The sequence below is a fragment of the Electrophorus electricus genome, chromosome 1 (genome assembly GCF_013358815.1).
Source record: "Electrophorus electricus isolate fEleEle1 chromosome 1, fEleEle1.pri, whole genome shotgun sequence".
Taxonomy (NCBI): domain Eukaryota; kingdom Metazoa; phylum Chordata; class Actinopteri; order Gymnotiformes; family Gymnotidae; genus Electrophorus; species Electrophorus electricus.
Genome location: NC_049535.1, coordinates 12052268 through 12077267, shown reverse-complemented (window position 1 = coordinate 12077267; position 25000 = coordinate 12052268). Strand labels below are relative to the sequence as shown.

The window sequence follows — 25000 nt, the reverse complement described above, 5'->3', positions numbered from 1 at the left end:
CGATGAGGTCAGAGTTCAGTGTGAACAGCGGCGAAGTGGTTATGGTTTTAACTGGTTGACTGGTTTTAATTGGTTGAAGGTTGACTATTAAATGACTCCATTTCTCATGGGTGCGTTTATAGTATAATTTGTTGTTTTCTGAGGAATATCATGGCCATTAGCATAACGTGTATTTCTTTTGCGCTCGGTGTGTCAGATCAAGATGGAGCTCCCCACTCAGCTCCATGAGAAACACCACCTACTCTTCACCTTCTACCACATCAGCTGTGACAGCAGCACCAAGAAGAGGGATGTGTTGGAGACAGCAGGTATACCGCACAGCGCCCCCTCCAGGGCGAGAGAGAGAGAGAGAGCGAGCGAGAGAGAGAGAGGTCATGCTGAAGGTGTTTCCAACAACAGAGATTACAGCTGCCTGATTCTTCTCTCATTCACATGCTATCTCTTTCTCTCTCTCTCTGTGGTAGTGGTGGTGAGTAGGTTCACACAATCTCTTTCCATTTTTTCCTTTTTAGGAAATACATTACATTTTCATCATTGTTCCATTTACTGTCAAGACATTCCAGACAATAAGATGTAAGTGCAGGATTAGTGATCGTTTAAGTATTGCTTTAAATACTTTTTCTCTCTCTCTCCCTCTCTCTCTCCGTCTCTCTTCCCGGTCAGTGGGTTCTGCCTGGTTGCCCTTGCTCAAAGATGGCCGAGCAGCCATGAGTGAACAGCAGCTTCCTGTAGCATGTAACTTACCTGCGGGCTACCTGAGCTCTCAGGATGAGCGAAATAAGGTAACGACCACACTCTTCATGTTTAAGAGTAACAGGGATGAATAATTCACTCATGGTGTCAGTAATCTGGTCTAATGAGACCTGTACTAATGCTACACTTAACCTCCACGTAGGATTAAAGGATTATGGCTAATGTGAGTCTGATATCGTCTGGGTATCTGTGTGTAAGTCTGATATCGTATCGGGTGCGTGTCTGTGAGTCTGATGTCGTATGGGTGCGTGTGTGTAAATCTGGTATTGTATATGGGTGCCTGTGTGAGTCTGGTGTCATGTATCATATGGTAAAAGTGTGTTCATTTTTATAACTAGATTATTCTAGATTAGTAATATTGTGAGCTCCAGATTAATAATATTGGGAGCTCTAGATTTGTAATGTTGTGAGCTCCAGGATAATAATGTGCAATCTAGATTCGTAATATTGTGAAATCTAGATTAAAAATGTTGTGAGCTGCAGATTAGTAATGTTGTGAGCTCTAGGTTAGTAATATTGTGAGCTCTAGATTAGTAATATTGTGAACTCTAGATTAGTAATATTGTGAGCTCCAGAATAATAGTATTGTGAGCTCTGGACTAGTAATATTGTGAGCTCCAGATTAATAATATTGCAAGCTCTAGATTAGTAATATTGCGAGCTCTAGATAAGTAAAATTGCGAGCTCTAGATTATTAATATTGTGAGCTCTATATTAGTAATATTAGGTGCTCTAGATTACTAATGTTGTGAGCTCCAGATTACTAATGTTGTGAGCTCCAGATTACTAATGTTGTGAGCTCCAGATTACTAATGTTGTGAGCTCTAGGTTAGTAATATTATGAGCTCTAGATTATTAATATTGTACGCTCTAGATTAGTAATATTGTGAACTCTAGATTAGTAATATTGTGGGCGCCAGAATAATAATGTGTGCTCTTGATTAGTAATATTGTGAAATCTATATTAATAATGTTGTGAGCTGCAAATTAGTAATGTTGTGGGCTCTAGATTAGTAATATTGTGAGCTCTAGATTAGTAATATTGTGAGCTCCAGAATAATAATATTGTGAGCTCTAGACTAGTAATATTGTGAGCTCCATATTAATAATATTGCGAGCTCTAGATTAGTAATATTGCGCGCTCTAGATTAGTAATATTGTGCGCTCCAGATTAGTAGTGTTGTGCGCTCCAAATTAGTAGTGTTGTGCGCTCCAGATTAGTAATGTTGTGCGCTCCAGAATAATAATATTGTGAGCTCCAGAATAATAATATTGTGAGCTCCAGAATAATAATATTGTGAGCTCCAGAATAATAATATTGTGAGCTCTAGATTAGTAATATTGTGAGCTCCAGAATAATAATATTGTGAGCTCCAGAATAGTAATATTGTGAGCTCTAGATTAGTAATATTGTGAGCTCCAGATTAATAATATTGTGAACTCTAGATTATTTTTGTACGCTCTAGATTAGTAATATCGTGAGCTCCAGATTAGTAATATTGTGTGCTCTAGACTGATGTTGAGCTCCAGATTAGTAATGTTGCGAGCTCCAGATTAGTAATGTTGTGAGCTCCATAATAATAATATTGTGTGCTCTAGATTAGTAATATTGTGAAATCTAGATTAATAATGTTGTGAGCTGCAGATTAGTAATGTTGTGAGCTCTATATTAGTAATATTGTGAACTCCAGAATGATAATATTGTGTGCGCTAGATTAGTAATGTTGTGAGCTCCAGATTAATAATAATGTGAGCTCTAGATTTTTAATATTGTGTGCTCTATATTAGTAATCTTGAGACTCCAGATTAGTAATATTGTGAGCTCTATATTAGTAATATTGTGTGCTCTAGATTAGTAATGTTGTGAGCTCCAGATTAGTAATGTTGTGATTTCTAGATTAGTAATATTGTGAACTCTAGATTAGTAATATTGTGATCTGCAGAATAATATTGTGAGCTCTAGATTAGTAATGTGAGCTCCAGATTAGTAATGTTGTGATTTCTAGATTAGTAATATTGTGAACTCTAGATTAGTAATATTGTGAGCTCCAGAATGATAATATTGTGAGCTCTAGATTAGTAATATTGTGAGCTCTAGATTAGTAATATTGAGCTCTAGATTAGTAATATTGTGTGCTCCAGATTAGTAATGTTGTGAGCTCCAGAATAATAATATTGTGTGCTCTAGATTAGTAATGTTGTGAGCTCCAGATTAGTAACGTTGTGAGCTCCAGATTAGTAATATTGTGTGCTCTAGATTAGTAATGTTGTGAGCTCCAGATAAGTAATGTTGTGAGCTCTAGAAGTTTGTCCCAGATACTTTGACAGTATGCTTTGTGGATGACAGCACTCCAGTCCGGAGGTGAAGTGGGTGGATGGAGGTCGTCCCCTCTTCCGAGTGTCCACACACCTGGTCTCCACAGTCTACACTCAGGTAAGTCGAGATCACTTAAGTCGAGATCTGTCCTGTCGCTAAGGTGAGTCCATCGTGTAAGTCCATGAAATGCACAGTATGTGTTGAATAAAGACGTTGTTTGTCTGATTTTAGGATCAGCACCTGCATAATTTCTTCCACCACTGCCAGAAGATGGCACCCGGATCTGAACACGCCCCGGAAGCTGAGCTGGTGAAGTACCTCAAGGTGAACGCACTTTTCCACATCCGCAGTAGAAAGAAAACACCATTTTTGTCATATTTTGTTTGTTTGTTTGTTATTGTCATCACAATCATGTACAGTAACACGTTCACCTAAATGAGAAATGTAAAGATTGAATAACAGGTAATAATAACAGGTCTAATAGAGATCAGCATGGATACGTGTTCGTGTTGAGAACATCTAACTCATGATTCCTCAGAGTCTCCATGCCATGGAGGGTCATGTGATGATTAACTTCCTGCCAACCATCCTCAACCAGCTGGTGCATGTTCTGACTACGACCCGTCAGGAAGACGTGGCAGTGAACACCACCAGGTAAATAAATCAAATAGATTTATATATAAGCACTTTGTTAGCTCAGCTGATGAAGGACCTCTGTCTGAACTCCCCGATCTTAAATGCTCATTGTATTCTGTGTCCTTCAGGGTGATGGTTCACATCGTGGCCCAGTGTCATGAGGAGGGCCTCGAACACTACCTCAGATCCTATGTGAAGGTAAAGTCCCAGGGCTACATTAACCATGATGCACTCTTTCAATGCAGTGTAGTTATGTTGAGAAATAACTGTTCTTCACTGGTGACTGTCTGGTTTTGTTGTGTAGTATGTGTTTAAGGCTGAAACCTGCTCAACAGCCAGCGACAAGACGGTGCACGAGGAAATAGCCAAAGCGATGACCGCCATCTTGAAGCCTTCTACGGATTTCCTCACCAGCAACAAACTCCTCAAGGTATGTTGTTCATAACACTACACACAAGCACTAACCACCACGGCGTGGTTCTTGACACTACACACGGGCACTAACCACCACGACGTGATTCATAACACTACACACGGGCACTAACCACCACAGCGTGGTTCATAACACTACACATGGGCACTAACCACCACTTCTGGTAATTCTCACCGTGTTTCAGTACTCCTGGTAATACTCATTCTGTTTCAGTACTCCTGGTACTTCTTCGAGGTCTTAGCCAAGTCTATGGCTCAGCATCTGTTGGAAAGCGGCAAAGTCAAAGTGAGTGACACCTGGCTCTGCATCCCATCAGCTGTTCTCTGCCCTTTACACACGTTACATGTTTTGGTTGTGCACGGTAAAATTCAGATGCTTCTGTGTAATCTCACTAGATATGGAATGAGATTGCTTATACTTTCTGGAAATGCATGAATTTACTAATCTTGTAAGATGTGAGTAATAATAACTTTTAATTTATATAGTGCCTTTCACAGACTCAAGGTCTGTAAGTGTTTTAAGTAAATGATTTTATTTTTATAATTTTACTCAAGTTTTCAGTGTAGACTGTTTTGCATTGTGTCTGACTGTCACATTTTGATGCATTTTGCTGTATTGTGCTGCGTTGAGTTGCTCTGCATAGCTCGCCACCTGTTGTGTCTCACTGCCACTGTGTTGTGTCTCACTGCCACTGTGTTGTCTCAATGCCACACTGTTGTGTCTCACTGCCACTGTGTTGTCTCAATGCCACACTGTTGTGTCTGACTGCTATTGTGTGTGTCTCACTGCCACAGTGTTGGGTCTGACTGCTATTGTGTTGTGTCTCACTGCCACTGTGTTGTCTCACTGCCACACTGTTGTGTCTGACTGCTATTGTGTGTGTCTCACTGCCACTGTGTTGTCTCACTGCCACACTGTTGTGTCTGACTGCTATTGTGTTGTGTCTCACTGCCACTGTGTTGTCTCACTGCCACACTGTTGTGTCTGACTGCTATTGTGTGTGTCTCACTGCCACTGTGTTGTCTCACTGCCACACTGTTGTGTCTGACTGCTATTGTGTTGTGTCTCACTGCCACTGTGTTGTCTCACTGCCACACTGTTGTGTCTGACTGCTATTGTGTGTGTCTCACTGCCACTGTGTTGTCTCACTGCCACACTGTTGTGTCTGACTGCTATTGTGTGTGTCTCACTGCCACTGTGTTGTCTCACTGCCACACTGTTGTGTCTGACTGCTATTGTGTTGTGTCTCACTGCCACTGTGTTGTCTCACTGCCACACTGTTGTGTCTGACTGCTATTGTGTGTGTCTCACTGCCACTGTGTTGTCTCACTGCCACACTGTTGTGTCTGACTGCTATTGTGTGTGTCTCACTGCCACTGTGTTGTCTCACTGCCACACTGTTGTGTCTGACTGCTATTGTGTTGTGTTTGTGTTTCAGCTCTCCAGGAACCAACGCTTCACCGCTCCCTTTCACCATGCCGTGGAGACGCTGGTGACCATGGTGGGGCCCCACATCACTCAGAAGTACAAAGACAACCTGGACGCCACCCGGAATGCCAACCACAGCCTGGCCGTCTTCATCAAGGTGAGGCCCACATCAGGCGTCCTTTTCTGGGCCACAGGACCCGGGTCTGGAGCTGCTTTCCTTGTTTCTGCCACAAAGAATTAGTGTTGGATTACCTCAGGAATTGCATACGGGGTCAAAGAGTTCAGAGTGGGAAAAGGATGTGAATCGATATTTGGTCAGCTTTCAAAGTGCGTTATGAAATGATAACAGTCCTAAGTGTTTGTGTTTGACTTTCCCCCTCAAACAGCGCTGTTTCACATTTATGGACCGCGGCTTTGTCTTCAAGCAGATCAGCAACTACATCAGCTGCTTCGGACCTGGGGATTCTAAGGTGCACGGCTAATTCTACGTCAGGACCCTGGCCTCGGCTGGCAAAGGAAAAAAAAACAACAGATCCTTTCGGTGTGCTGTGACGTAGGAGATGTGGGCTTGATGTGCAGTGGACGTGTAGATTCACACGACGTCACGTGCATTACGATTGCTGACACTCTGGGATTTAAATCAAGCATGTGATTTTTGTCTGAGTTACACTAGGTCAGGTCTGAGGTTGGCCTCTCTGTGCATGTCTGCCGCAGACGCTGTATGAGTTTAAGTTTGCCTTCCTGAGGGTGGTGTGTAACCACGAGCATTACGTGCCTCTCAACTTGCCCATGGCCTTTGGGAAAGGCAGGATAATGCGATTCCAAGGTAGGCCTTCCACAGTCTTCCGGTTCTCATACTGAAATCTAATTCCTCCAGATCATCACAACAAATCTCTGACCTTTTGTTCAATGATGCTAATAAGGTTTACTGAGACAGATTAGATTAAATTAGATTAGATTATCTAGAAGCCAGCTCCCTCCTGCTATCTCACCTGAGCCATTCTGCCTCTGTTGACGTGCTTCGTCCATGTGTTGTAAACATGCATTGCGTGAGGTAGTGGTGTGAATTGGTATGAAAGTTCACTTTGAGTGTCTAAATCATGTATTCATATCATTGTAGGATAATTACAGTTTCGTGCAGTTTTGTGTGTAGTATGTGTTGCTAGGCTGGGTCTCACTGGACTGTGTCTCGCTGTAGTCATCCCAGTGCCTCTGTTGTAGTCTCTGTAGTTTTTTTAGGTGTGGTGTTTTCAGTACGTAACAAACAGCCAGGACTCTGGTTCCCAAAAAGTGTTGTAATGTTAAGATCATCTTAAGCGAGAGAGAGAGCGTTCAGTGTGATCATTGCTCTACCATGACACAGTTTAGTTCCCTGTCTCAAGCATGAGGTTTTATATGGATCAATTATGTTGGTACTAATCATTCGTGTATGTGTGTATGTGTATGTGTGTGTGTGTGTGTGTGTGTGTGTGTGTGTGTGTGTGTGTGTGTGTGTGTGTGTAGACCTACAGCTAGACTACTCCCTGACGGATGACTTTTGCAAGAATCACTTCCTGGTCGGGCTCCTGTTGCGGGAGGTGGGCGGGGCCCTGCAGGAGTTTAAGGAGATCCGGCAGATATCCATACACGCGCTCAAGAGCCTGCTGACCAAACACGCCTTCGACGATCGCTATGCCTCCAAGGTTAGTCCGGACCGCCAAAGCACCAGGCCAAGCTGCAATAGTCTGTAATAACATCCATCCTATATGGCTCGTTTGTGTGTGTGTGTGTGTGTGTGTGTGTGTGTGTCTCTTTTTCAGAGTCAGCAAGCCAGATTAGCAACTCTCTACTTGCCTGTGTTTGGACTGCTTCAAGAGAATGTTCACAGACTCAACCAAGTGAGTTCTATAAAGGACCCAGTGAATGGGTCAAATTCACATGACATGCCTGCACACACACACACACACACACACACACACACACACACCACTCACTAAGGCCTGAGTCTCCTTCCAGAACTGGAAAGATGACCCTCTCTCAAGCATTGCCACGGCAACTCAGCACAAGCCTGCTGGAACCTTCGACAGCAGTCTGCACAAGGATGTGTTTGGAGTCATCTCTGGCACGGGTGAGCGTGAGATTACTGCCTTGCCATCTCTTACCCAGCCATGGTCTCTCTCCTTCACCACCTTCCTAGATCCATCTGTAAAGCTTGTTAGTGTGACCTTTGACCTCATCATGGGGTTCGGGTTAAGTCGAATCCCGTCTTCGCCCTGGTGCATGGAGCCATTCTAAAGTGAGATGATCTGATCTGGAATGAGGTCCCAGCTCACCCCTGTCTCTTCTCTGTAGCCTCCCCCCATGTGTCCACACCCAACGTCTGCGTCCGCCACGCTGAATCCAGAGGCTCCCTGGTCAGCACCGACTCAGGGAACAGCCTGCTTGACAGGAACAGTGAGAAGACCAGCTCTTTAGATAAGGTAAAAAGCTCTTCTCTTCTCCTGAGACGGAACTTCCTTCAGCACCGTTTCTGTACGCAGTTGTGCTAACAGTCATTACCTCTTTCTCTTCCGTTCTTCATGTACTAACTCCAGGGAGACGTCTTCTCGCCATCTTTCTTCGTATTGTTCATTCTTTCATGTGTATTAATCCATTTGTCATTAGTGACACATTGCCCCTCCTCTCCTGACCTGTGCCCTCTAAATTCTGACCTATCAGCAGAGAGAGCGGTTAATTCGTAGACACACCCTCATGATACTGCCCCTCCCACTTGACCCAGAGGACTCCGCCCCACTCAGCAGGGCCGCCAAACGCATCACAGTGGAATTCTGGCTTTTGTCAGCCCCTGGTCTCTCAGAGATGGACACAGAGGTCACTGTGCCATCAGTCCAAGTAGATCTGTCCTGAGTGGCCTCTACTGGGGAGTGCCACTGTGTGTGCATGTTTATGCCTGGGTTTCTGTCCTGGAACAGTGAGGGGTTTTTCCTGAAGTGGTGTGTTTGTGTGTGTGTGTGTGAGAGAGAGAGAGAGAGAAAGAGAGAGAGAGTCCTCTTTACTTTCTCCATTTTCACAGAATGCTGGTACTTCTGCCTATTCTCAAAGAGATTAGACGTGTGTGTGTGTGTGTGTGTGTGTGTGTGTGTGTGTGTGTGTGTGTGTGTGTGTGTGTGTGTGTGTGTGTGTGTGTGTGTGGGACAGATCCAGTCTGCCTCTGCTCTTGGGAGTTCCGTTCTATGCTGTGACAAACTGGACAGAGAGGAAATCAAGAATCTACTTATGTGTTTTTTGCATGTGCTCAAGAGTATGTCTGAAGGTAAAACACCCACACATCCGTAACCAGCAAAGTAATGACAGCAGGCTAATGTAGCTGTATGTATTACAGTAATGACAGCAGGCTTAATGTAGCTGTATCTATTACAGTAATGACAGCAGACTAATGTAGCTGTATCTATTACAGTAATGACAGCAGGCTAATGCAGCTGTATGTATTACAGTAATGACAGCAGGCTTAATGTAGCTGTATGTATTACAGTAATGACAGCAGGCTTAATGCAGCTGTATGTATTACAGTAATGACAGCAGGCTTAATGCAGCTGTATGTATTACAGTAATGGCAACAGGCTTAATGCAGCTGTATGTATTACAGTAATGGCAACAGGCTTAATGCAGCTGTATGTATTACAGTAATGGCAACAGGCTTAATGCAGCTGTATGTATTACAGTAATGACAGCAGGCTTAATGTAGCTGTATGTATTACAGTAATGACAGCAGGCTTAATGTAACTGTATGTATTACAGTAATGACAGCAGGCTTAATGTAGCTGTATGTATTACAGTAATGACAGCAGGCTAATGTAGCTGTATGTATTACAGTAATGACAGCAGGCTAATGTAGCTGTATGTATTACAGTAATGACAGCAGCCCTGACCCAGTGCTCTTTTCCTTCCCTTTAGACGCGTTATTCACCTACTGGAACAAAGCTTCTCCCTCTGAGCTGATGGACTTCTTCACTCTGCTAGAGTAAGTGTGCCAAACCAGTACAGCCCAGTCGGGGGTCATGTTAGGGTCACACCAGTGTCACAACAGGTGTCACGCCAGGGTCATGCCAAAGCCACGCCCAAGGTCACGCCAGAGATCATGCCAGGGGTCATGCCAGGGTCCAGTCAAGGGTCATGGCAGGGTTCAATCAGAGGTCCCGCCATGGTCGTGCCAGCGTGCAGTCTGGGGTCATGAGCACCCAAGAGTCCTTCCTCATTTCCTTCCTCTCTTCTATCCTTCAGGGTCTGTCTCCATCAGTTTAGGTACATGGGGAAGAGGTTCATCACCAGGTAAGAGCGGGTTTTTCACCACAACTAATGTTGCCTTGAACAAAAAAAATATCACACATACTGTACTTACACCAAATAGTGCTAAACTACCACACATACACAGAAACAAACACACACACACACACACACACACACCAAGAGTCTGAAGGCCCCTGTTCCTCTTTATGTGTATGTACACGCTGACGAGAGCATGGTTAGTCAGGCCTGCAGTAACACCCTGGCCTCTGTGTATGGGGTAAGAACGGTGTGCTGTCCTGTGACTGAACACTAACCACATTCTCACTCTGGTTTAGCACTCACACTCACCAACTGCTGTTGACTGCTTTTGCATGCGCGCACGTGTGTGTGTTTGTACAGCGTATCTACGTATGCGTCTGTGTTGTGGGTGTGGCTTGTAGATGCATTGTAGCGTCCCATTGGTGTGCTACAGTAAAAGCATGCACAGACTACAGCACAGAGCTGCTTTCTGTCCATTCAGTCACTCTGTCAACTCATCAGATCTGCCATGTCTCCATGTCTTCCACCGGTTTGGTGTAATTGTCACTCTGTCATAAGCAAACTCATGCTAACAGGGTAGAGAATGATCATGTCTGCTTTTCTGAAGGATTCATAGTTGGGTTCATGATGGGGTCTTTGAAATGACCATTAATATCTTATTTAGATATACAGTGCACTATTAGAGTGTGTGCGTGCGTGTGTGTGTGTGTGTGTGTGTGTGTGTGTGTGCTATAATATATATATATATATATATATATATATATATATATATATATATATATATATATATATATATATATATATATATATAATATGTATGTATTGTAATAAAGTACACTTGCACAGCTGAGATATATATAAAATGATAGATAAGTAGATAAGGCTTTTGGATGTAGTTTCTATTTTTAAGGTAGTGAATAACAATCATTTCATTTGGTCTTATTGTGTACGTGATTGACAGTTGACTGAACCTTTCAATAGACTCTGCTTTCTCCCAGGAGCCAGGAAGGGGTGGGATTTACAGCTGCAGACAGGAAGTCGTTGACACTCCCTGTGTCTCGTAACAGAGCGAGCGTTATACACACACGCTTACACCAGCTCGGAAGCTCGGAGAGTGCGCACACTTTTAACCACAGTAAGACACATGGACACATTTACTTAACCTCAGTGAGACACATTCCTGACACATGGACACATTTACTTAACCTCAGTGAGACACATTCCTGACACATGGACACTTTGACTTAACCTCAGTGAGACACATTCCTGACACATGGACACACACATACAAAGAAGCACACATTCACTTATTATGGTAAGACATTTGGTAGCGTGTCCTTTCATCACCGCCGTAATGTGTACACATGCATACATACATAAGTGTACATACACTTACATACATATGTGTATGCATATATTAACATACATATTTGTACACATACTTACATACATATTTCCCCTCATTGCGCCCATGTTCATTGTCTGTTCGATGTTCGACTCTAAAGAAACAGAGACTCTAACTTCAAGCTTGAGCTGAGCTCTAGTGTACGCTCGCCTGCGCCGGAGCTTGACTGGCAGGGCAGTACAGAGCGAGCTTACCCATGTTGGTCTCAGACTCTTCTCCGTTTTTCTCTCCTCGTCCAGCGTGTGGCCATGGCGACGCTGACGCATGCCTGTTGGAGGCTAACGTCTCCACTGAGGTCTGCCTGACAGTGCTGGACACTCTCAGTGTCTTCATCATGGGGTTTAAGGTGCAGCACACCTTCCTCTTCCTCTTTAAATATGAGGTCTCATTCAGACTCTGCTAGTCTCGCTCAAACTGCAGGGGTTAAAGGTACCAGTAAAAGGTACAAGCTTGCTCTGGACTAGTTAAGGAGTCCTTTAAAGGTACAGGCATACTGTAGTTAAAGGCACAAGTTCCAGCCCGCATTGAGTCTTGTATTTCTTGTTCTGAAACGCAACCAAAGTGGTGAACGTGAATTTGAAAGCTAGCCTTCGTTTTGTGGGAACGTCTCTGTAGACGCAGCTGTGTGCCGATATGGGTCACAATGTGCTGATGAAGAAGGTCTTCCGGGTGCACCTGTGCCTCCTGCAGATCTCCCAGTCAGAGGCGGCATTGAAACATGTCTTCACTTCACTGAGCACCTTCATATACAAGGTAACGACACACCTTACGCCACCAAAGGTAACAGCTACACAATCACCACGCCTTTTCACTTCTGCCTTTAGAGCTGTCGCATTTTTACCATGCTGTATTTTCAAACTCCTCTCCACCTCGCGCTCTGCCCCAGTTCCCGTGCACATTTTTCGACGGACGGGCAGATATGTGTGCCTCGATGTGTTACGAGATCCTGAATTGCTGCAACTCCAAGCTGGGCTCCACCCGCAGTGAGGCAGCCCACCTGCTCTACTTCCTCATGAAGAGCAACTTCGAGCACACGGGCAGGAAGTCCTTCGTCCGCACGCACCTGCAGGCAAGAGGGAGGGGTAACTGTAGCTAGTGCAGAGTGCATGCCTTCAGACGTTCTGAACGAATCCAAATCTAACTTTTACTTTTGCAAAAAAACAAAGTCTTAAACAGATTCTCTCTGAGATTCTTAAATGCACCTTGGATACAAACTCTTTTTTTTTAATTAGTTGTTTACAAAGTAAATACAGTACAGTAGTTACAGTACAGTAAATACAAGCCAAAGAAAACAACAGAAAATGAGAGAACGTGCAGGGAAAGTTAAAAAAACCAACAACCCAGAAAGTGCTTGTACAAAATGCAAAGTGTGAGACAATGACTTGCTTTCGAGATTGAGAAGAAGCAGCCGTAAGCTTGATGTTGTCTGAGAGTTACTGTTATTATGACAAAGCTTTCATCTGTCTTAGGTGGTAATAGCGGTAAGTCAGCTGATCTCTGCCGTGGTCGGGATGGGCGGGACGCGGTTTCAGCACTCTCTGTCCATCATCAACAACTGTGCCAACAGTGACAAGAGTATAAAGGTGAACACAGAGGCAGCCTTAACTTTAAACTCAGTTCAGTCCTTTTACTAATTCATTTTGGCAGGAGGTTTTCAGAAATAGTGCCAATGTTCTCAATCTCTCTCTCTCTCTCTCACTCTCTCTCCCTGTCTCTCTATCTCTCTCTCTCTCCACCCTGCCTCAGCACACTGCGTTCTCCTCCGACGTGAAGGACCTGACCAAGTGCATCCGCACGGTGCTGATGGCCACGGAGCAGATGAAGGAGCACGAGAACGACCCCGAGATGCTGGTGGACCTGCAGTACAGCCTGGCCAAGTCCTACGCCAGCACGCCGGAGCTGCGCAAGACCTGGCTGGACAGCATGGCCCGCATCCACGTCAAGAACGGCGACCCATCCGAGGTGGAGTTGGCCAGAGCCGCGCTCACGCCCCAAGGCTGTTCCTCAACTAGACCACACCCCCAGGGCTGTTCCTCAACTAGACCACGCCCCCAGGGCTTGTTCCTCAACTAGACCACGCCCCCAGGGCTTGTTCCTCAACTAGACCACGCCCCCAGGGCTTGTTCCTCAACTAGACCACGCCCCCAGGGCTTGTTCCTCAACTAGACCACGCCCCCAGGGCTGTTTCTCTACTAGACCACGCCCCCAGGGCTGTTTCTCTACTAGACCACGCCCCCAGGGCTTGTTCCTCTACTAGACCACACCCCCAGGGCTGTTCCTCAAATAGACCACACCCCCAGGGCTTGTTCCTCTACTAGACCACACCCCCAGGGCTGTTCCTCTACTAGACCACACCCCCAGGGCTTGTTCCTCTACTAGACCACACCCCCAGGGCTTGTTCCTCTTCTAGACCACGCCCCTAGCGCTTGTTCCTCTACTAGACCATGCCCCCAGGGCTGTTCCTCAACTAGACCACGCCCCCAGGGCTTGTTCCTCGACTAGACCACGCCCCCAGGGCTTGTTCCTCGACTAGACCACGCCCCCAGGGCTTTCGTCCTCAACTAGACCACGCCCCCAGGGCTTTCGTCCTCAACTAGACCACGCCCCCAGGGCTTTCGTCCTCTACTAGACCACGCCCCCAGGGCTTGTTCCTCTACTAGACCACGCTCCCAGGGCTTGTTCCTCTACTAGACCACGCCCCCAGGGCTTGTTCCTCTACTAGACCACGCCCCCAGGGCTGTTCCTCTACTGCCTGTGTACTGATGGGTGGGCAGAGGGGCAAATTAAATAAAAAGAGCAGAGTGTACAAGAGCAGAGGGGGTCTGATCATCTTATGGACTGACATACAGAGACCCCAAAGTGGAAGATTGTATAACAAACATACAAATTCTACAGTTATATAATTGTGCGATTATTTTCTGTGCAGGCAGCGATGTGCTATGTGCACGTGGCAGCACTGGTGGCAGAGTACCTGAAGAGGAAAGGTGAGTGTGGACCACGTGGATGCGAACGACCACAAGAGGGCGCTGTGCAGACAGCCGTTCACGCGTCAGCAGTCCCTTGGCCATTTCACTTACACTGGCGTGCTGCACGTGTGAGCCAAATAGAAAGTTGAGTAGCGTTAAAAAGACATTCTGAACGGAAAGGAGTACGTTTGGCGTTGAGACGTTGCTTCTATAGTTCTGATCAGGTTACTGTACCTAACAAGTAAGGAACGTTAATGCCCACCAAACAGAACCACACAAACCATCACAGTCATCAACATGCTAGATTCAAAAGTCATGTTTTTGATTTATGCAGATAAAATAAATTGCATAAGCTGTTTGAGATGATAACTTGCTTGATGCTCATTGGTGGGAACCACCTACTAGCCTCTTCTGTTCTGCATTCCAGCATAGCAGCCACCGGCAGGCATATACACGTCTGCGTCATGGCTGATTGGTCAGCCACCGTATAAATAATCGGTCAACAGTGGGCCTGTGCTGGAATCCTGATCAGTAATAAGCAGGGTGGAGGGGTGCGTGTCAGCAGAGATATGCAAATAAGCACCTGCGCAATGCATCTATGAGACGGAGGAGCACATGCAGTGTGCCTAGTAACACCAGTGAAGGTGTGTCACGTGTTTGACACTTGTGCTGGCCACACACACACCCACACACAGACCTTCATGAGCATGTCCAAGGGTCATTCCCACGCAGCGCTGTGGAATTCACTGAATTCCCGCTAAGAGTTGCCATTTGAATCGCTCTGATAATGGAACTAAGACACACGCACATGTTCAAACGTACCAGACAGTGGTGCTCTTCTTGCACTGAGCAACCCACCGTCCTCTTCAAACACACCAATAAGACTTTAAATAAAATACATTTTTAACTATAACTGCTGTCTTTTAGCCATATGTAACTAAGTGTGGCAGACTGCCTTAGGAATTTTATTCCAGTTTGAGTCTGGCTAATGTTAAGCTGATAAAGTATGCTGTTGCCAGGGTCTCTTGCATCATCAGATTGTCTGATTATCATCAGATCCTCCTAACACCACCTCTCCCATCCGTCCGCCATAGGAATGTTCTGGCAGGGCTGTTCAGCGTTCCGTGTCATCACTCCCAACATCGAAGAGGAGGCGGCCATGATGGAGGACGTGGGCATGCAGGATGTTCACTTTAATGAGGTTAGCCCTGCCCACGGTTCCGCCTCCAGCCACGCCCTTTGGTGTCATTGATTGTGTTTGCTGCAGCAGCACTTGTAGCAATATTTCAGTGACCCCACAAGCAGATCAATAACTACAGCACTCATCTCATTCCAATGTTTTATGGGGTTTCCTATCTTATCACATGGAGTATTGATGGCCTTTAAACATGTGCGTCAGAACAACTGCAGGAATTTGAGATTTTCTATCCATAGATTATCTTATCTTAGTAATGATTTAGCCTTCCTGGTTTTCCTTTGAATAAATAATGCAATCAATATTTTATTATTTTACATGCACACACGCTCTCTCTCTCTCTCTCTCTCTCACACTCACACACACACACACACACACACACACATATATATATATATATATATATAATATCAGAAGTGTACAGTTAGGTTCTTTTAAGGAATAAGAAAAAAGTGGACAGCAGAAATATAGAACATCAGTTTATTCATAGAGACTACTTATATGTTTCTACAGGCTACTTATATGTTTCTACAGGCTACTTATATGTTTCTACAGGCTACTTATATGTTTCTACAGGCTACTTATATGTTTCTACAGGCTACTTATATGTTTCTACAGGCTACTTATATGTTTCTACAGGCTACTTATGTGTTTCTACAGGCTACTTATATGTTTCTACAGGCTACTTATATGTTCCTATAGGCTACTTATATGTTTCTACAGGCTACTTATATGTTTCTACAGGCTACTTATATGTTCCTACAGGCTACTTATATGTTCCTATAGGCTACTTATATGTTCCTACAGGCTACTTATATGTTCCTACAGGCTACTTATATGTTCCTACAGGCTACTTATATGTTTCTACAGGCTACTTATATGTTTCTACAGGCTACTTATATGTTTCTACAGGCTACTTATATGTTTCTACAGGCTACTTATATGTTTCTACAGGCTACTTATATGTTTCTACAGGCTACTTATATGTTTCTACAGGCTACTTATATGTTTCTACAGGCTACTTATATGTTCCTATAGGCTACTTATATGTTTCTACAGGCTACTTATATGTTTCTACAGGCTACTTATATGTTCCTACAGGCTACTTATATGTTCCTATAGGCTACTTATATGTTCCTACAGGCTACTTATATGTTCCTACAGGCTACTTATATGTTCCTACAGGCTACTTATATGTTCCTACAGGCTACTTATATGTTCCTACAGGCTACTTATATGTTCCTATAGGCTACTTATATGTTCATAGAGACTACTTATATATTCCTACAGGCTACATATACGTTCCTACAGGACACTTATATGTTCATACAGACTACTTATATGTTCTTGATCACTACTTGATCACTACACTACATAATCACTATCATTAGTATGACTGCAGGGACTTACTGCTGTGCCCATGCATACATGGACCTTCTGGTGATATTATGTAGGGTCCTGTAAATCTGTCCTATATCTGTAAAGTGTCCTCGAGTCTGAGAAAGGCGCTATAGAAATGTAAATAATAATAAGTCCACGTTCCACTTCCTGGTTGTCACATGTCAAATGACCTGTACTGGAAGGGTACTGTGTGGAGGGGTTATGTCGCCTATCATATGTCATAGCACTGTCATAGGGTTAACGTGGAGGGGTTATGTCGCCTATCATAAGTCATAGTACTGTCATAGGGTTAACGTGGAGGGGTTATGTCACCTATCATATGGCATAGCACTGTCATAGGGTTAACGTGGAGGGGTTATGTCGCCTATCATAAGTCATAGCACTGTCATAGGGTTAACGTGGAGGGGTTATGTCACCTATCATAAGTCATAGCACTGTCATAGGGTTTACGTGGAGGGGTTATGTCGCCTATCATATGGCATAGCACTGTCATAGGGTTAATGTGGAGGGGTTATGTCGCCTATCATAAGTCATAGCACTGTCATAGGGTTTACGTGGAGGGGTTATGTCGCCTATCATATGGCATAGCGCTGTCATAGGGTTAACGTGGAGGGGTTATGTCGCCTATCATAAGTCATAGCACTGTCATAGGGTTAACATGGAGGGGTTATGTCACCTATCATATGACATAGCACTGTCATAGGGCCACAGTTCTCTTGGATCTGTGTTAAATACTAAAGGTTGCCCTTGACTTTTATTTCAAATGTCATTTATAGTCCATCAATCAGTACATGTTGTGAATGATATGCTAGTGAATGTGTGTTAATGGTAATGATGGCAGTTTATACCAGGCTGTGGGTGAATACTGGATTCTGACTGGCTGGTAAGTGTGGATTTAAACCATATAATGTCTAAGTAGTTCGATACAAGCCTGATCTCACTTCTAAACTTATATACCTGCCAAAAGCAATCTCAACAAACCAGTAAAAGTATATTCAGTAGACTTATGACAGACCGTGGAATCTTTTGATTTTGTGTGGGTGTTTCTGAAGTTAGCTAGATACGCAAACTATGCTGTCATTAAACTTTGCTGGCTAAACTTTTTAGTTTCCTGTGAAAATTGTCTTGTTTCTCTGGGTATTGGCTTCTGTGAATATTACTGTAACTAGTTAGATTACTGAAACGAGTTAGATGTTGTTAACCTGTTGTCTTGGCAACAGTAGAATTAGTCATTTGAGATTAGATTTAGCAGTAGAATAAGTAATGTGAGATTGTTTAGCAGTAGAATAAGTAATGTGAGATTAGATTTAGCAGTAGAATAAGTAATGTGAGATTAGATTTAGCAGTAGAATTAGTAACGTGAGATTAGATTTAGCAGTAGAATTAGTAACGTGAGATTGTTTAGCAGAAGAATTAGTAACGTGAGATTAGATTTAGCAGTAGAATTAGTAATGTGAGATTAGATTTAGCAGTAGAATTAGTAATGTGAGATTATGTTTAGCAGTAGAATCAGTAATGTGAGATTGTTTAGCAGTAGAATTAGTAACGTGAGATTAGATTTAGCAGTAGAATTAGTAAAGTGATATTATGTTTAGCAGTAGAATTAGTAACATGAGATTAGATTTAGCAGAAGAATTAGTAACATCAGATTGTGTTTAGCAGAAGAATTAGTAACATGAGGTTAAATTTAGCAGTAGAATTAGTAATGTGAGATTATGTTTAGCAGTAGAATCAGTAATGTGAGATTGTTTAGCAGTAGAATTAGTAACGTGAGATTAGATTTAGCAGTAGAATTAGTAACGTGAGATTAGATTTAGCAGTAGAATTAGTAACGTGAGATTAGATTTAGCAGTAGAATTAGTAACATGAGATTGTTTAGCAGTAGAATTAGTAACGTGAGATTAGATTTAGCAGTAGAATTAGTACGTGAGATTGTTTAGCAGTAGAATTAGTAATTTGAGATTAGATTTAGCAGTAGAATTAGCAACGTGAGTTTAGATTTAGCAGTAGAATTAGTACGTGAGATTGTTTAGCAGTGGAATTAGTAACGTGAGATTATGTTTAGCAGTAGAATTAGTAACGTGAGATTAGATTTAGCAGTAGAATTAGTGACATGAGATTGTTTAGCAGTAGAATTAGTAACATGAGATTAGATTTATCAGTAGAATTAGTGACGTGAGATTAGATTTAGCAGTAGAATTAGTAACGTGAGATTATGTTTATCAGTGGTCAAAACAGAAGTAGTAACAGGCAGAATATACTTGGTAACAATTTCTTGGGCTGTATGTGTGCAACGTGTGGTGGTGTCAAAAGGAAGTAATACCAAAACTAAAGGAAGTAGAACCATACTAAGTGTATTTTGCCTATGGATATCAGAACTTGGCAATCATGTCTTCATAAATACATGTGGACACAGTAACCAGGGTGTTATCTAGTTAATCCACTCCAAGGCGTGCATTATATAATCTGAGAACCTCATGAAGGCCTTTGCAGTCTGATTGTCATGGGTTAAGACGTATTTACTGTAACGCTGAGCGGTAAAGAGGCGGAGAAGAGCGAGATTTAAGGCAAACGGGGAAGCAGGCTATAACTAAGGCTAGGGAAAATTCAGGGCTAAGAAACACGAAGGCATGGAGTACAAACTTAAACACAATGATTCAAAATAAACATACAGCCAAACATCACAAACATAATGAAGTCTAATAGTGAACAGCCCAACACTGGGATTAAGAGAGGGTTTAAATACATGAATTTAACAAGACTAGAAACGAGGGACAGGTGTGGAAAATTAAACGAGGGTCGGAGAAATCCAAACTACGAAATGGAACTAAAAAACTCAGGACAGGGAAAACACGGTACAAGGAACCTGAGAGGGACTAATCGTGACATTTACATTGTGTGGGTGTGCGTGTGGGTGTGGGTGTGTGTGTGTGTGTGTGTGTGTGGGTGTGTGTGTGGGTGTGTATGTAGGAAGTCTTGATGGAACTCCTGGAGGAGTGTTCTGACGGGCTGTGGAAGGCTGAGAGGTATGAGCTGATCTCAGACATCTACAGACTCATCATCCCAATCTATGAACAACGCAGGGACTTTGAGGTACACACACACACACACACACACACACACACACACACACGCACAACCTCATTACATAACTTGTATTATTCATCGTTCTTAGATTAATCCTCTTTGTATGTAGAAATTGGCCCATCTGTATGACCGGCTACATCGGGCCTACACCAAAGTGATGGAAGTGATGCATTCTGGGAAGAGGCTGCTGGGAACGTTCTTCAGGGTGGCCTTTTTTGGTCAGGTACAGAACTTTCAAGGTCTAAACAGACACGGAGGTGGCAGTGTTTACATGGACATGTGGGAACCCGTGGAAACACCTTTGTAGATGTTGAGATGTAGATGTTGAGTGTTCGCTCTAGCCCCAGTGGGCGAGGCTGTTAATCACAGCATCCTGGGTCTTGCATGTTTGCTGCTAAAGCTTGTGCAGGATTTAAAATGAGTTAATCACATCTTCTCTGCTCTCTCTTCTTCTCTCAGTAAGGCTAAATGCTTTGCGTGTAGAAAGCTGTGTCTGTTTGTGAGAGAGAGCGAGAGAGAGAGAGAGAGAGAGAAAGAGAGAGTGAGTGCATTTGACTTGAGTCTTACTCAGTAACTCACTTTCAACCCAGACTGTCCATGAGCCACTCCTGCATTTGGTCTGTAGTCACTGTTCAGAAGCGTGCTTCATCCCCATGGACGAGGGCAGAGTAGACCTGCCCTCTGTGTAGACCTGCTCTCTGTGCAGACCTGCCATCTCTGTGCAGACCCACCGTTTCTGCAGACTTGCTCTGTGCGCAGACCTGGTCTCTGTATAGACCTGCCCTCTCTGCAGACCTGCCATCTGCACAGACCTGCCCTCTGTGTGGCCTTTCCCTGATCATTAATACACATCAAAATGGAAACTCACACTCTGACGCCTGCGTCAGCCATAGGTAAACAGTGCACGCTATAAGCATGTGCTGTGGTCATTAAGCTTACCAAGGCAGTAATGGGTTTATGGGCCGTGCAGCTGCGTAGGGGAGAGGGCGCCGTAGCGTGGGGACGTGCCGGCTAAGTGCTCTCCTCCCACAACAGTGTGGGTGCATTTGAGTGCCCGCAATAATACACATCTCCAGAAAGCTTTAGACCTGAACACTGAAACACAAAGGAAACCCCACGTTAAGGTGTTCCAAAGCACATATCAAGCCATAAAGTGGATGAAGTAGGCAGGATTTTTTCCATGGAGACAGTAAGATCGTGTAGCGTTTGGGAAGCGTGAGGAGTGGAGTTGTGAATGATGCCTCAGGTTTCTTTGTTGGAGGTGAGCCATCCATTACGGCCTTGGGGCACACTGCCCTTATCATTGTCATGTGTGGTTTTAAACCCACTTTTGACAGACACACACACACACACACACACACACACACACACACAGGCCCTTGTGAACTGCTTGTGTTTAGGGGTTCTTTGAAGAAGAGGATGGGAAGGAGTACATCTATAAGGAGCCCAAGTTCACGCCTCTCTCGGAGATCTCCCAGCGCCTGCTCAAACTCTACTCTGACAAATTTGGAGCAGAGAATGTCAGAATGATCCAGGACTCTGGAAGGGTGAGGGCACACAAACACACACACACAGAGTAGCAAAGCAGCAAATGTTTATCTACTCCCAGTGTATGCACACCCAGACACACACAGATCTCTGTCATTATCACCATATACGTGATAATCCTTCGTTAACATCGGCTTCCTGAGCACGCGCACGTATAATGCACCTTGAACGTGACGTGGTCCTAAACACAAATCACGTGCATACGTGTGTCTCGTATCTCTCTGTCAACCAGGTGAACCCCAAGGACCTGGAAGCCAAGTTTGCCTACATCCAGGTCACGCACGTGACCCCCTACCTGGAGGAGAAGGAGCTGGAGGAGAGGCGCACTGACTTCGAGAGGAGTCACAACATCCAGCGCTTTGTCTTCGAGACACCATTCACCGCGGACGGCAGGAGACATGGAGGCGTGGATGAGCAGTGCAAAAGGAGGACAGTACTCACCAGTGAGTGGCCCTCTACTCTTACCCCTCCACCCACATCTACACCCTTACCCCTCCACCCACATCTACACCCACCCTCCCTCTACACCCTTACCAGTCCAATTCACCTGACCAGTGTGTGTATTATTTACACATGCACTGAGTCTTTACTTTAATAGATACACCTGCTCTAACATACCTAACATGTTTCCATACGTGTACAGCTAATTGTAATATATTAATATAATTATAATATATTAATATCATTATAATAATAAGCTGCAGGGAAGCACTCTTGTACTCTGAAGTCAGCTGACTGGATACACTGGTCCCATGAATGTCGGGTCATTCTTTATTGGCCTCTTTTATGACTGACTGGTTTTGACCAAAGGGCAGGTATTGGCTGGATACTTTTAGTATGCAGTTTTATGGTAAATGTACTAATAAATATGTCTTATTCAAATACTTGAACTTATTCAAGTTCTGAGTAGGCCTTTGGACTGTCAGTGGAAGGTTGTGGGTTTGAATCCTGGCTCTGCCATGCGGAGCCCCTGGAAGGCCCCGAAGGCCGGAGGACCCTGCACTCTGAGCCTAGATTCCAGAGAAGCTCGGATATGTGAAGACAGCATGTTGTTGCCTCGTACTTGTACTGAGCGATGACAACAAACTGAATCTCCAATCATTGATGTATACATGTGCAAAATACTCAGACGTCACCCACCCCTTTCTTTAATAAAACCAGTCATTCACAACAGAAGTAATTTGAAACATTTGAAAGCAAAATTACCATCACTCGGTTAACTTCAGAGATGCAGAATTAACCAAAAAAGCAGCGATTATCTCTACAAACAGCTATAGAGCAGGTGTGTTTTATAGAACACTGGTTACCTGTAGGAACAGCTATAGTGCAGATGTGTATTATAGAACACTGTAGTTGTGTATTATAAAATACATAGCAGAATGATCATGGATGAGATCTCTACTATGTATTCCTGTAACTTTTCCGTGATATTCCGCTTTTCCTTGCCCAACACCTTTTCCAAATCCAGTGTCCCTGAACCTTTGGCCTCATATCAGCTTTGCTGATGCCTAATACCTAATCTGTCTTGGTTGCTGGCATGCGTCCACGATCACGTGTCCTGAGGTTTTTGCCAAGCTTCTTATCTTCAGTCTGTAAAAGGTTCCCTGGTTCAGACAGAACATTTCTGAAAAGTTCTCTGATTCACACAGAACGTTTCTGAAAGGTCCCCTGATTCAGACTGAACGTTTCTGAAAGTTTTGTCTCTCCATGTACCATCTATAAATGAGCTTCATAACATCCTTGATTCTAGATCCCTGATCATCCTGTCAGACTTATTAAAAACTGGAGAGTAGAACTTAATTAATAATACTTAATTGTCATTAATAGCTCAGTGCGAGGTATGTAATGTTGGTTAGCTAATGCTAGCTACGGTTCCCATAATGCTCCAGTATCTTTTCAAACACTTGACTGCTAAACACTTTATCACTTTAATATTTTTTCAATGTACGGGGTTAGCACTAGAAATTCACTTAAGTCAGCCACACAAGATAAGGCAGGTTAGTGATAATGCATACATTTTAAGGCTAGACATTAACCTACCAAACACACACTTTAGATCACTAAAGCAAAGCTTAGCTAAGACATGGGTTATTAGCTTAACTAGCTAGTTAGCTAGCCTGAGCTAATCAAACACCCCCACTACACATAACTGTTAATAGACAAGAGTATTGTTTTGTAATAATAAGTTAATTATTAATTTTACTAATAATTAATAATGGGATCAATTTTCAGTATAATGTCTTATGACTGGGTCATGGTGCAGTTCCTTCTCTCTGTCACTGGAGACCCATCATCTTCATCAGTGCTGAAGAGCCAGCACTGGAAAATTGGGCTTTCCCTCAGTTTACTTGAATTCGTAATTTTAAAAGTTAAATCAACGTTATTTTCATTTTGATTCACATTTACATTTTTCAGTAGCTAAGATAATGTGAAATCTTCAGGGAGGGCCATTACGTTGTCTAGATAATGTGGTTTCCTTTTTTTCCTGATGTCTCCTTAAATGTTTCTAGAGCTCACAGCAACTAAGGCTGTTATGAACTGATTTCAAATTGTGTACATACGACGATACTAAACAAAACAGCACAGCTGTGATCTTAAAAGGAAGTCTCAGGGACACCACTTTGTCTCATAATGTACATTTAAGAGTGATAAGACACACGCTCCGCATACATGAGCCTTCATATCTTCATAATATCATGTCTTTCAATAAGAGCAGTAGACTTCCTACTGTTGTCTTTCACTCGTTCTGTTCTTCTGTCTCATTCTTTCTCTCTCCCCCCCCCCAGCCACTCACTGCTTCCCGTACGTGAAGAAGCGAATAGCCGTGATGTATGAGCACCACACAGACTTGAGTCCCATCGAGGTGGCCATCGATGAGATGAGCAGCAAAGTGTCTGAGCTGCGAGCTCTGTGTGCCGCCCCTGGCGTTGACATGATACGGCTCCAGCTCAAACTGCAGGGCAGCATCAGTGTACAGGTGTGTGTTTGTCTCACACACACACACACACACACACACATACACACACACACACACACACACACACACACACTCAGGGGTTTGTAGTTTTCCAGCGGATACCCACACAACCATAAAGTACATGGGCTCCAACATTCCTCTCTGTAGGTCAACGTTGGACCACTTGCATATGCGCGAGCGTTCCTCGATGACGCCCCTGCCAAGAAATACCCCGACAACAAAGTCAAACAGCTCAAAGATCTCTTCAGGTACGCCTGCCTGGTTTAGCCATGCTTTTTTTGTTTGACACAGTGACTAACCTTTTTGGTAAACCCATAGCTTTGTGTGTGTGTGCGTGTGTTTGCAAATGTGCATGTGTGTGCAGGCAGTTCGTGGAGGCCTGTGGCCAGGCGCTGGGAGTGAATGAGAGGTTGATAAAGGAAGACCAGCAGGAGTATCATGATGAGATGAAGACTAGTTACAGAGACCTGACCAGAGAACTCTCGCTCATCATGCATGAGCAGGTACATGTGTGTGTACATGAACACGGGCGTGCATGAGCTGGTGCAC

At 43.8% G+C, this 25000-nt stretch overlaps 1 protein-coding gene across 7 annotated transcripts in view; it reads left to right on the top strand.

Annotated features, from left to right (window-relative positions):
• dock9b (dedicator of cytokinesis 9b) overlaps nucleotides 1-25000 on the top strand; it is a 58442-nt gene that overhangs the window by 31416 nt on the left and 2026 nt on the right. For 5 of the 7 annotated variants that reach the window (XM_035520658.1, XM_035520624.1, XM_035520594.1 and 2 more), the window contains 34 exons: nucleotides 1-7; nucleotides 197-308; nucleotides 664-782; nucleotides 3101-3187; nucleotides 3302-3394; nucleotides 3609-3724; nucleotides 3835-3904; nucleotides 4011-4136; nucleotides 4353-4424; nucleotides 5578-5724; nucleotides 5954-6037; nucleotides 6282-6393; nucleotides 7071-7249; nucleotides 7367-7444; nucleotides 7563-7674; nucleotides 7899-8026; nucleotides 8745-8859; nucleotides 9501-9567; nucleotides 9828-9875; nucleotides 10871-11007; nucleotides 11517-11623; nucleotides 11893-12030; nucleotides 12164-12346; nucleotides 12747-12860; nucleotides 13024-13239; nucleotides 14204-14261; nucleotides 15338-15444; nucleotides 19810-19932; nucleotides 20036-20149; nucleotides 21327-21473; nucleotides 21707-21917; nucleotides 24261-24451; nucleotides 24599-24699; nucleotides 24816-24954. The exon at nucleotides 1-7 is cut by the window's left edge and continues 86 nt beyond it. In XM_035520658.1, the coding sequence (XP_035376551.1) occupies nucleotides 1-7; nucleotides 197-308; nucleotides 664-782; nucleotides 3101-3187; nucleotides 3302-3394; nucleotides 3609-3724; nucleotides 3835-3904; nucleotides 4011-4136; nucleotides 4353-4424; nucleotides 5578-5724; nucleotides 5954-6037; nucleotides 6282-6393; nucleotides 7071-7249; nucleotides 7367-7444; nucleotides 7563-7674; nucleotides 7899-8026; nucleotides 8745-8859; nucleotides 9501-9567; nucleotides 9828-9875; nucleotides 10871-11007; nucleotides 11517-11623; nucleotides 11893-12030; nucleotides 12164-12346; nucleotides 12747-12860; nucleotides 13024-13239; nucleotides 14204-14261; nucleotides 15338-15444; nucleotides 19810-19932; nucleotides 20036-20149; nucleotides 21327-21473; nucleotides 21707-21917; nucleotides 24261-24451; nucleotides 24599-24699; nucleotides 24816-24954 (3958 nt within the window). Of the gene's footprint in view, nucleotides 8-196; nucleotides 309-663; nucleotides 783-3100; nucleotides 3188-3301; nucleotides 3395-3608; nucleotides 3725-3834; nucleotides 3905-4010; nucleotides 4137-4352; nucleotides 4425-5577; nucleotides 5725-5953; nucleotides 6038-6281; nucleotides 6394-7070; nucleotides 7250-7366; nucleotides 7445-7562; nucleotides 7675-7898; nucleotides 8027-8744; nucleotides 8860-9500; nucleotides 9568-9827; nucleotides 9876-10870; nucleotides 11008-11516; nucleotides 11624-11892; nucleotides 12031-12163; nucleotides 12347-12746; nucleotides 12861-13023; nucleotides 13240-14203; nucleotides 14262-15337; nucleotides 15445-19809; nucleotides 19933-20035; nucleotides 20150-21326; nucleotides 21474-21706; nucleotides 21918-24260; nucleotides 24452-24598; nucleotides 24700-24815; nucleotides 24955-25000 lie in introns of those variants that run through there. The other 2 variants (XM_035520668.1, XM_035520775.1) reach the window with 2 other exon arrangements.